This window comes from Perna viridis, chromosome 5 (assembly GCF_037379345.1).
Source record: "Perna viridis isolate PV_CMFRI_1.1 ecotype Kerala chromosome 5, ASM3737934v1, whole genome shotgun sequence".
Lineage (NCBI taxonomy): Eukaryota > Metazoa > Mollusca > Bivalvia > Mytilida > Mytilidae > Perna > Perna viridis.
In genome coordinates this window covers 7,240,501-7,253,635 of record NC_142449.1, presented here as the reverse complement: position 1 = coordinate 7,253,635, position 13,135 = coordinate 7,240,501, and the positions used below count along the sequence as shown (strand labels likewise).

General features: G+C 34.4%; 1 protein-coding gene across 3 annotated transcripts in view; it reads right to left on the bottom strand.

Moving 5' to 3' along the window:
* Positions 1-4,951: 4,951 nt before the first annotated feature.
* The window catches only part of LOC148615783 (N-acetylglucosamine transporter UNC93A-like), an 18,737-nt gene continuing 10,553 nt past the window's right edge, over positions 4,952-13,135 (bottom strand). For all 3 annotated transcript variants that reach the window (XM_088582369.1, XM_088582367.1, XM_088582368.1), the window contains exons 2-7: positions 11,623-12,132; positions 11,019-11,176; positions 8,191-8,427; positions 6,551-6,686; positions 6,053-6,184; positions 4,952-5,310 (exon numbers count right to left, since the gene is read on the bottom strand). In XM_088582369.1, coding sequence (XP_088438495.1) covers positions 5,087-5,310; positions 6,053-6,184; positions 6,551-6,686; positions 8,191-8,427; positions 11,019-11,176; positions 11,623-12,121 — 1,386 coding nt within the window. In that variant the 5' untranslated portion in view covers positions 12,122-12,132 and the 3' untranslated portion in view covers positions 4,952-5,086. The remainder of the gene's footprint in view (positions 5,311-6,052; positions 6,185-6,550; positions 6,687-8,190; positions 8,428-11,018; positions 11,177-11,622; positions 12,133-13,135) is intronic.

Below are 13,135 nucleotides of genomic sequence, written 5' to 3'. Positions count from 1 at the left end.
TTGTACTGTAGAAGCAGGTGCTCGTTCATACACATCATGTAGTGCACTATTACAGGAACATGTACGTCATTCAGGACGTTGTGGTAGTGAACGGTAGATATCTTATTTAAATATTTACCAAGTGTTTGGTACTATATATTTACTCTATGAATGTTTATCAAATTCGTTATCGTTAAAGAGATGAAGAGGGTACTCCGAATTAGGAAGTTCATTCCAAGTTATCCAAAGCAGTGCAGACATGCAAGAGCATAACTGTGCTTACACCGTGGCTCTACGTTCAGACGTACTAATAGCACTCTGTGGTTCACACTGAGGCATAAACATATCAGTGGTATTTCTGTTCCAAACAACGTGGTAAAAGTGGCATATCTGTGTATACTATATTCACTTCTTTACGGAATGACGAAGTATAAACCTATATATTTTGTTTTAGTGGAGTCCGTGTTGCCCGTTTATTTTTGTTTCTTTGTACATGTTCGTATTATTTTGTATTTTTCATGTTCTTTGTTGTGTGTGTCTAATATTTCTATGTCTAGTCGTTATCCTTTGATTGCATTCTTTAGATTACAGTTTGAAGCTTGTTTCCCTTAATTTTCCTTGGAGCTGATCGCAACGCAACACTGTGCGTCATTATCAACTTTGAATAAATACCACTTCTTATTGAAAAAGTAATCAAGGAAACCAAGATTCTTGCGGAAATAAAAAAAATGTAATCCAGGGACAATGGCAAGACAGGGAAAACAGACACATACAACAAAGAACACAAAATAACTAAAGTAAAACGTACATAGCAAAAAAAGTAAATGAGCAACTCAAACTCCATTATAAACTGGGAGAATGGACCAAGTGCGGCGGCAGGTAAGCGTTCCCTGATTTTCTAGAAACACCCACCGAGTTGCTCGTAAAAGGGCAAGTCAGGGGCAGACGAAAGAGGAAAAGAAACTATAACAAGTTGAAAATCGGTTCTAATGATATAGATAGATACATCGTAACAATCCACGAGTTCATAATGATAACCGAATAACTTCTGTAGTGATGACTTCGATCTTCTAGTAACATTGTTCCACAAGCCTAATTCCTCGTGTGAGAGTTGGAAACCTCAGAGACCGCCCGATATTATATTTTCTAGCTCCGTGGAGCCTCGTTAGAGAACAATTGAACCCTACCATTGAATTGGTTACCTTGGGTGGATAGTACTCTTCACACGTGTAATTTCTCAAACGATGGTTTAAAAGCAAGTGGCATTCCTATTCTTTATGAATCTTTATATGTCGGTACAAGTTTGCTTGTTGCATATATGTATCTGTTTATTAATGTGTCAGTGGCACAAAAAGAGCCGTTTTTTTTCACATGGGTTTAAAAACGTATTATGTTATGATATTTATTTGTGCTGGTTAATATTTTGCTGTAATAATAAAAAAGCTGTATTTCCATATTCATTGCGTTCCAATTTTGATATTCTAAATTTTGGAATTTCAAAGTTTTATTTTCTAATGAACAATATTTTTGTTAGTTGTGTATAAATTTTCAACGCTTTTTTTGGTTGAATATTAGATACTAGGCTATATTCTCTTTCTACAAAAATATTGTTTAAAGTACTTAAAATAGGGTTAATTAGCTGATCATCTTCATGTACAAGTAGGTATGCATGTAAAGATCCTGTCCAACTGTAAATATTTACATATTGACATAAGGGTAAATATTGACTGTTTATATAGTCTCTTTCAGTGAGTATATATCCTATTTTTCAACGTATTGAGGTCCAGATAACAAAAAAGGGAAGTTCATACCAGTTCTTCTGAGTGAAACAAAATCGGTTGTAAATACTTAGCTTAGCTGAACAATAGTGAAATGATTCTCAACATTTCATTCATGGCGAGTTAAGACCTCTGATTTTTTTTTGTCAACATACGGGAAGAAAATATTTATGAACGCATCACAGCTCTACACCGCTGTCAAGTTATAAGCAAAAACTCACATACTAAAGAATGTAATATTATCATGATTGATACCTAGATTAATGATCCAGTAGAATTATAATCTTAATAATTTCTATTAAATTGTAAGTGATGTTTTAAAGTTCAGGAGCACCATGGTGCTTCACGTCAAATATATATATATATACAACGTCTCAGAATGTGACGACTCTATTCGCTACACTGCTCCATCGGATCAAATTGATACAGGGAAGATATGTAAACGTATTTGCATCGCAAATTTGACAGTTCTAACATCGTTGGGAATTTTTCAGACCTTTCTATATATATATAGAAATATATATATATATATATATATATATTATCCTTCAGCCTCGAGGGGATTACAAGATTTCTCCACTCCAGAAAGTTAAATCTACAATTCAACTATTGAGAATGGAGAAATCTTGTATCCCCGAGAGCAATTAAGGAGAATCTGTTTCTCCCATGAATTCTGTAGTAAACTCAAAAATCTAAAATGTAATAACCATCCGGTGATTAAAAAGTCACGTGCATTTTAAATGACTGGCTTAGAAATATTCCTTTTTAGCTCACCTGGCCGAAGGCCATGTGAGCTATTGCCAGCACTTGGCGTCATCCGTCGTACATTAATACGACTCCTTGTAAAAGTTATTGCCCTTGAAAGGTGAAAAATGATGTTTTTTTTTCAGTTTTCAGCCTATATTTTGAAAATTCTGATAGATAGAATGAAACTTTTAAATGCTGAAACGGTCATTATAATAGGGCTACCAAAATTTGCTGGGATCAAACTTGTCAGACAACTCCTTAGAGTTATTAGCAAAAAAATATGTTTTATCAGTTTTCGCCCAATTTCTTGAAAACTATAATCGATAGAATGAAACTTTTAATTGTTGTAGTGATCCTTATGATAAGTCCTACCAGTCTTCATTGTGTCAAAATTGTCAGACAGCTCCTTGCTGGATTTACTTCCCTTGAAAGGCAAGTAAAAAACCAGGAGAGCGATTCAAGCTCCTGGGAGCCTCTTGTTTATGCTGTTGTTACTATTGTCTTGCCTTAGTTTTCCCTCAACAAACCGTTTTTTAAAGTTTGCGATATATCCTTTGTTCGTCAATATGCGAACAAGTCCTGAATACATAAATACAAGTGGCTATGTCGATAACATATTGTAAGTGTACTTTATACACCTTTAAAGGAAAAAACTTAGATAATAAGTTCTTTGTTGAGAAAGATATTACGTTTATTAGCTCACCTAGCCCAAAGGGGCATGTGAGCTATGTCCATCACTTGGTGCCCTTGATCTGAAACAACTGCGCCAATTTGAACCAAGCTTTGTATGAATGAGGGTATTCTACATATAACTGAGGTGGGGAATTTTTATCCGTCTTAAAATAGGGCCGCTGTTTATAAAAAGTAGAACATAAGGGTCAAACAGAAGTTTTTCGCATAAATCTCTGACCGGGTAAAAGTGCTCAGCATAATGAGACATATTAGTGATTTAATTTATAAATCTGTTAAGGAATGTTGGAGTTATTGCCCATTTTCGACGGTCTTTTTTTTTTTTTTTTTTTTTTTTGCTATTTTTAATGTTATTACTTTAAAAAATCTTTTTCTCTAACTCTACTTGACCAATTAAAACCAAACTTAGCATGGATGTTTCTTTGGGTATTCTACATATAACTGATGTGGAAATTTTTCTTCCATCAAAAACGTGGCTGTCATTACTAAAATTAGAGCATAGCGGTCAGACAGAAGTTTTCCACCGAAATCTCCACAATCATAAGGTTTAGCAAAATTCTGACGGGATAAAATTATTCAACGTGATGAGATCTGTCTCTGGACAAGTTTTCGTGTTATTGTTAAGCCATGTTGGAGTTATTTCCCTTTTCCGATTTTTGTTTTGTTGCTATTTTTGATGTTTTTCTTCCAAAAATCTTCTCCTCAGAAGCAACATGACAGAATTTAATGAAAATTGATATGATTACTCCGTAGTTGTAAGTGTTAAGAATTTTAACCCCAGAAAAAAGCACGACCGCTTTTACAAAAAATTGAGTGCTGTTTATCAAGCCAGGTGAGCGATTCAGGCTTTTAAGAGTCTCTAGTCTTTACACAGAATTACTATTACTGAATATGTCTGGAAACTAGATATGTTTAAACCTAATACCTCATATCAAAGTTTGGAAGCCATGAACTTTTGAATGGTTTCAATTTTAAATAATACCCATGTCGACATTTGTCAATATTTACTTTAATAATACAGAATGTGCTATATATTTATCAATGTGTCCGAGATTATAAATCGGTGAATAGGAAGAAAATACCAACGTTTCTACAGAAATAGTCACGTGAGTTTACTAGACTTTCACACAAACACGTGACACGTTTGGCCGGGACCTTAATACAATTATCAGGAGCGAATCCAGGATTTGAGTTGGGGGGGGGGCGTTAATTGAATTAATGCCGTGCAAAGCAAGGCAAAAATATTATGGGGTGAAACTTGTGGTGAAAAATTTAGATTTCATGCAAACATATTCTTTCTTACCGATTTAGGGGGCGTACGACCGGCACGCCCGTTCTTGGATCGGTGCCTGCTTATTAATATTTTCATTTGACTTAATTGTTCAAACCTTTCTCATCGCACTTCATCTTCCTCTTTCTTACATAATTACGATATGCAATTTTTTTGCAGTTAGTAATAACTGCCGACCTCTCTATCCAAATCCCTTTTTTTTTTGTTTTTGTGTGTGTGTGTGTGTTTGTTTGTTTGTTTTTTGGTTAATAATACACATTTGTTTTCTTTTAAACTTTGTATTTCTATTCATTTGCGAGCTGCCCAAAAAATCTTTTTGGTTTGGTTTCTATTTTATCTTTTTAAATGAACATTTCAATCTTGCATAAAAGAGAAGACTTTACGACAGCGACTTCTAAGTATAGGTTTTGTTGCTACTGATCTGTGTTGTATTATAACTTTGTAAGCTACTAATGAAAATGACATCTTTGTGTAAAACTCTTCATTTACATTGTAAGGCCAATACACGTTCATCCTGAAACGACTTCTCTGGTTATAACATAATCTTTACAAATCTATTACACACTGACAAAGTACATTATATACATATATTGGAACAAAATTAATTCAGATCAAATCCTTTTTTCTTCTGCCGTCTATCAAAAACTTCGACGACAATATACAACATCATACCGACTACCAGGAAACCGAGACAAATGTACAACTTAACGTATGTCACAAGAAAATTACTCCAGGCAAAGGCAATGATGAAACCGATGGATTCCCAAAGTCGGTAGTTAGCAAACGCTGGCTCGGAGTTGTCCGTGAATAGGTATCCATACAGAGCTGAAAATGAATGAAAACCTACATTATAATGATCGAAAAAACGAAATTCTATAAAACACTGGAAGAAATGCGTCCATAGTACTTCATATGCTCAAACTAATTCTAACACAAAACATTAAAAAGATAATGGCATAAAGCCAAAATTCACACACTTAGGAACATGATTGTAAATCTAATCCCCACAACGCCTCCCCACGGGGTAAAACGGTACTAGTTTCCCCATGAGAGACATAGTTAAATTTTCGTTTTAAATCAACCCTTTAGAATAATGATAGAGCTATAGACACTGACATTTTTCCAATTATAACTTCATTTTTCTAACTGAAAAATTGCGCAGTCACAGCAAAACCGTTTAGATTTTCCTTTTTTTTAAGCAGATGATGTTTGGGGTGGAAGTTGCCCTTTTTACTACTTATGGCACACAAATTTAACAAAATCATTAAACTTATACAAAAAAATGTTTCCAGAAAACATATTGCAATTTTAGGAAAGTAGAATAATGTTTGACTCGTCTGGGATTAATAAAATACTAAGTATTTAGAATTTCACCACACTTTGTCCAAACACAGTGTTCGGAAGATGTTAATGGTCAACCTAAAATAATCAGAAATAGTACCGTTCTAACCAAAGGTATAAAAGAAAACCGTACCGACTCAATCAACTATGTTCCTTCTGTAAACCTTTACTCAGTATTTGTATACCTAATGCTAATACATGTACAAGAAACATAAATATGTCATACCATTGATTTGTGTTTGGATTACAGCATCGCCTATTCCCCACAATCCAGCCAAGATGTAAAACATATATTGTGGATCCTGCTGAGGCTTCCAGAGGAGTAGGGCTATTTGTGTTCCTCCATGGACAAAGAAGGCTAAACAGATTCAGAATATGTACATGTATATGTACATGTATATGAATATATATTTGATACATACAATGACAATGCAACATGCATGTGAGACGTAAATGTTTCCAATCATGATTTTTGCTAACATTTTGTTGGCAACGGTTAGCAATTTTAAACTATCTTTAATCGTCTTGAACGAAAAATGCTGAACGAAGATAAAGTTACTGATAATACGGGCTCTAAACATACAGGTGCTGTACATGATCTGAGATAAACACGAACATTAAAAATCTATCAGTGGTTAACGTGAAGTTTGTCTTAAAAAGTGTATTCATTTGACTAACTGAGTTTAAGCATTCTCCGAATCTGTGTTTGGTATATGATACATACCCAAAGCAAAGAAAGGGATGTGTCCAACGTATTCTACCAACCGCCCAAAAGTAAATGAACAAACAGCATCTACAACACCATAACAGATCATAACATAGCCGACATTCCATATGCCAATCACACAACTGACATACGACTACAATGGAATAAAGGTGAAACATTGTTACTCGAGCTCCGAGTTGAGTAGCTGTCTACTTTTTAGTTATAAAGTGGTTCAATCGAAAAGGGTCACAAGTTTAAGTTTTCATTTTTTAAGTTAGCTTCCAGTTATCTTTACTGATGGAATGGACAAAAGAATGATTGTCTTAAGAATATCTTTGGTGAACTGGCTAAGTAAAAGTAATCTCCCTTCGAAAGACTCCGTTGATTGTCCGTTACTAGAAGAAAGATCGTACGAAACCTTTCGTGAATCTTCATTCTTTAAAGATTGTTACCAAGAAATAATAAGTACTACCTTTAAAAAAATAGCCGTTGCAGTAATATTTTGTTCTTTTTACTTATAATTTTCTACATTAACTCATGGCACACAATTTTCTATACTATTTTTTCCGAACGCCCCTAAATTATCAGTATTTAGCCAATCGGGAAACAGAATTCGATCAGGTGACTTGGGTTTCCATGGAAAGGCGTCTTTAAGGTCAAAGGGAAAAAAGCGGAGATATACCGATTGTGTCGAAAAAAAAAAACATATATGATCATTTGACTTTACTTTCAGGAGGATAGCTACTAAATATAAGGAGCATACGATATCGACTAAATTTTATTTTCTTATTTTGTATTGTATAGCAATATTTTACCTTACTTGCGGACTAGGAAATTCTGAGAAAACTACGGCAGCACAGTGCTATTTTAGAAACGTTAAATTCCAATTCGCAATGTATTTTTATTATTATAATGGTTAAGTTATAGGTACTTATGTTAGTACGGGAGCCAATTTTAGTAAAAAGCTATAGTCCACTGGGAAATACAAACCGGAAATATGAGTGATCTTTATTAATAATGCGCCGCATGATATATATTTTTTTGCAAAACTTTTTAGTTTATTCTCTTCGTAATTATAGTAGACTAGCTTCATGAACATGGTGCTAATATTTTTAGCTTCATATTTTTTTCAACTTGCTAGGAGGTGTTACATGTCAATCTTAAGTTGGATTGTCTCCCTTTAGACGCGTCTCTGACATTGACAATAATGTCTAATGCACATTTTCACATACAGTGCCCTTTTCCATTAACATTTTACTAGGAGTAGTGCTGAGTTTAAATATCTTTTGCTAGCATCCGATAGTAAATCTGGTTTATTAAACATCTACATTGTACATCTAAATATATATATGATTCATAAACTTTTCTGTAAAGTTTCGTCAAAATTGTAATAAAAGGCTTTGATAGAGTTGCGCTTGCAAGGTAGTTGGATAGAATGGAAAGACAGGCGGATGAATGGACAAGGAGGTTCATATGTATTCTAGGATTTTGTTTGCGGGGAAATAAAAAAACCAAACACAACGAATTACAAATAGCAACTGAAGTAAATCTAAAAAATATAACTATCTACAAATGTAGACAGTCGTAAAATCTCCTTCTATAAATGTAGACAGTCTTAGTTTCGTAAAATCTCCTGCTATAAATGTAGACAGTCTTACCTTCGTAAAATCTCCTGCTATAAATGCTTGTTCTATACCACTGTACATGGTCAATACCACCAACAACTTCTGATAAGGTGATTTCCAGAAATGTTTAAATGTCTCTATAAGCAAATGGAATGAGAATTTCCCTTCTTCCTTGCTTTCGTTGTGTACTGTGACATTTTGTAAAAATAAGACAATAATCAGAAAGCCTATGGTGGCGCTGGCTAGATAAATTCCACATACTGTATACACCTAAATAGAACGAAAACACATGGAATAATAGAATGTGTATACCTTATGCCATAACCATGACAAAACAATACCTAAACGATGATTGGTAAGGAATAAAAAACAACTTGTCGAAGAAACTACTGCAATATTTACTTGGTATTACTGAGGAGTTCTATGTAAAATATAAAATTGATGTTTCTATATAATTGTTTGATACTGGATTTGTAACACGAGGCAATAAAATGTTGCTCAATTGATCATGTAAGTTAGTTATGTGCTAGTTACAAAATTATATAATGATATGATTACTCGCACATAAGCATCGCTAAAAGTGTAAATATCTGCTTGCTTCTCCATGACCAGAAGAAATATGCAAACCAAAACTGACGACAACCATGGTAAAGCTAGGTCAAGTAAATCAAATAAAGCGCATCAAATGATTCTTATGGCGGACATAGGCAGTCCAATCATACAGCTTATGACGGACATAACCAGTCAAATCATATAGCTTTTGACGGACATAGCCGGTCCAATCCTACAGCTTATGACGGACATAACCGGTCCAATAATACAGCTTATGCAGGCCTTAGTATTAGAACAAAATATAACACAACGCATAACTCCAAACAACATGCCATATCAAATGATTCTCACATAGAATCTCCAAAGTTATGACCGTTCTACATGAAACTCGATATTTTTATGATGACCATATTTATAAATCCAAGCCTAAAATTGGTAATATTCCAAGCAAGAATTTTTTTGTATGTTTGTTTTTTTTAACAACATAACTGATAGATAGCTTAACAGGTAGAAATTTTCACGTGAAATTCACGTTAATCGAACTTCACGTGAAATTAACGTGATTATCACGTGAAATTCACTTAACATGAATTTCATGCGAACAACTCGTGTGAATTTCACTTGAAGGCTCGATTCACACGAATTTGACATGAACTCTGTCACAAAGTTTATTTTCTCAGTTCGTGTGAAGATCATGTGAAATTCGTATGAAAATCATGTGAAATAATTTTGCCTGTGTATTATATCTGAAGTTATACTAACAGGTTACACCACACTCACCGTAATAATTAAACTTAAGAGTTTAAATACAGTTGGTTGGATTTACCGCAGTAACTAATTGTTCTTATATTCTGTAGATGGATTTCTAACTTTTAGATAGAGCTTTTAAAAAAATATTCATTTATACGCTAATGTTATTTTAATTTGAAGTTTAAACAAGAGGCTCCCAGGAGCCTGAATCGCCCACCTGGTTGAATTTTGCCTTTCAAAGCAATAAATTTAACAAGAAGTTGTCCAACAATTTTGACTCAAGAAGTCTTTGGTAGGGCTTATCATAAGTTTCTTTTAATATATCAGTGTTTTCAAGATATTAACTGAAAACTGTCAAAAAGGCCATTTTTCCCCTTTCAAGGGAAATAACTCTTACAAGGAGTCAGGTATCACTAACCACTTCCGGGTCAAATGGCCACCCCTATACAGTACCAAAAACACACTGAACCTAGAAATATGCATTGTTAGTGCATTATTTGTGTGTATTCTAATCAAAAATAGTTAAAATAAAGCTGAGAATGTGTATCATATTTGTAATTTACTACAAAAGTGTATGAATTTTGTTTACATGGTGTGAGTAATTTGTCTCTATGCTGTCAGTTAGCAGAATAGGTAAAAATGTTGATTTTCAGTATTTTTCATTCAAGTAAATTTTGTGAAGATTTTCTACGGTCATCGTGCCATTAGAATAACGATTTTGAAAGCCTTCTTTTCCAAGCTTCGCAATGGTTTGCAACTTTCAGGTGTTATTTGTCCTGCGAATTCACAGTGAAACATTGAAAATTACTTGTTTAACATGTAAAGTAATAAAAACTTTAGAAGTGGTTAAGGAGACTTCATCGGACAAGTTTTATCCCTGAAGACTTTTGTAGTCCTAATAATAATTATAATTTAAGCTATTGAAAGAATTTGGCTGAACCTAACGGTTTTGGAGATATATGGAGAAAAAGTACTGTCTGACCCCTACACCGTATGTTCTATTTTTAGTAACGGCGGCCATGTTTTTCGACGAATCAAAAATCCCCACATCAGTTCTATACAGGATACCCAAAGAACCATTCATATCAAGTTTGGTTTCAATTGGTCAAGTAGTGTCAGGGGAGGAGATTTTTGAAAGAAATAGCATTGAAAATAGAAAAAAATCGTTGAAAAAGGGCAATAGCTCCAACATGGGTTAACGGATTAAAACCAAAATTTGACCACAGATAGATCTTATCATGCTGAATACGTTTACCATTGTCAGAATTTAGTTAAACCTAACGGTTTTGGAGATATATGTAAAAAAAAAACTGTCTGACCCCTATGCTTTATTTTTTGTAACGGCGGCCATGTTTTTCGACGAATCAAAAATCCCCACATTACTTCTTTGCAGGATATCCCAAGGAACATTTACACCAAGTTTGGTTCTAATCAGCCAAGTATTTTCAGAGGAGAATAGTTTTGTATAAAATTGTAAACGACGACGACGACGGACTACGACGACGACGGACGCCAAGAAAAACGGAGCTCAAGTTGACCACAATTAATTCATATAAGACCTTCGTTATGTCTGGTCTGTCTAGATTGGTGTTGTTGACAAGTAAGCTTGGGTCGTAATATGCTCCACATTTTGACAGTTCTTCAGCTGTTATAGTAAAGTTTTCATCAACACGTTGGCTGAACACCTCCGATGATATCAAATTCCCCCAGATTTGACCTGAAATATAAACACTACCTTTAATTATACTTGTACAATGTAATTTGTATTTTATGATTTTCAAAATATTATAATATTATAATAATAAATATTTGTTAATCTTTCAACTGAGACATACCAAAACGACTTGAGGGTACAATGAATGTTCATTTACTGCTAAATAGTGCATGTCCTATGTTCTATTATACGTGTATGTTAAAACGTAAAACCAACAAATTTTATATCACTCAATTGGTATATTCTGTATTATTATCTTAATATTTGAAAAAAAATATCAATTCGTACAAATGTGACAATTATCAGAGTCAAGATAAACATCAAGAAGTAAATAAAAAGAATTACAACTTATTTTCATTTCAATATTAGAAGTCATATCTTTTAAACGATCATAGTAATTACTTCGTCCACATGTAGCTCTCAATTGTCTTATATAATCAGATACTAACTTGTCTGAAAAACCATGAAGAAGAATCCAAAAAATCTGTTAATGACGTCATCTTCTGTTGTATTGGTCAGTTTTGCATACCAAACTGCAGTTCGTGTAAGGTATGTACATTTTGCTGACCACAAGGGGGCAGCACCAAACCCAAGAATGATAGATGCTGGAACTATTAAGCCCCACACAGCATGAAAATTAGCGGCCATATATAAGATATAACAGACCATTGAGGCAGCAATAGTCCATTTGCAGCCAAGGTGATTAATTATAAAAGATGGAACAAACATGCAGGAAACGACGAGTGCGCCATATATGATTGACAATCCGCCTGTTCCTAGCCCTTCTTCCTTATTTAGTGTACTTTGTAGATTTGTTAATGATTGAAATGATGTGAACAGGAAGAGAAATCCAAAACTAACGGCAACAACATTCCGTAAAATTTGGCATTTAGTTAGCGGTATATCGTCTACACTTATATTAGAGTTGTCTTTCTTGTCTAATCCCATTGTGATTTATTCTGCAACAAATAAAAAGTTTATTTTATCAAATTCTTTAATTGTTCTGTTCAAATTCGTAACAATGAATATATGTATCTACCCAAAAGAACTTGAGATAAAGGATACTAGAGACATGTGAAGTCAGCCTCATACCTTGACCTACACTTAGAAATCGATGGTAAAGGAAAACTATTGACCAAACTTTACGACAAACGTGATGACTTTTCATGCAGATTTGTCAACTTTCCTTTCATCTGTGGCAACATCCCTTCGGCTCCTGCGTATGGAGTGTTCATATCACAACTCATACGTTATGCCAGAGCTTGCCGAAACTACGCAGACTTTTTGTATCGCGCTAGAACTCTAACAAATAGGCTTCTGCAACAGGGTTATGTTGCTACAAGATTGAAGTCATTACTACATAAGTTTTATGGTCGTCATCATGAACTCGTGGATCGTTATGATGTATCCATCAGCACCATGAAAACTGATTTATTCAACGTGTGTCATAGTTTACCTTTCCTCGTTTGTCTACCCCGGACTTGACTTTTTATGAGCAACTCGGTGGGTGTTTCTAGAAAAGCAGAGGACGTTTACCCTACCGGTGCACCTGGTCCATGCTCCCAGTTTTTAGTGGAGTCCGAGTTGTTCATTTACTTTTGTTACTTTGTATGTATGATTTTAGTTACTTTATGTTCTTTGTTGTGTGTGTCTGTTTTCCATGTCTGGTCTTCGTCTCTGGATTACATTCTTTTGATTACCGCTATAATCTTGGTTCCCTTGATTACTCTTCCAATCAGAAGTACAGTATTATTTTAAACTGGGAGAGATAGAAATATTTAATCCCAGCTCCAAAGCAACCAATCTATTCCTTATATGATACATGTAGGCTTGTCGGAAAAGCAGTGAGAACCAGTTTTGTAGTTTTTGGTTAGAAACGACCGGGGATCGAATCAAGAAGCCCTACCCACTATTCGCGACCCTGCAATCGAGACCAACAAGGCAGTGTGTTTCTTCATCCGA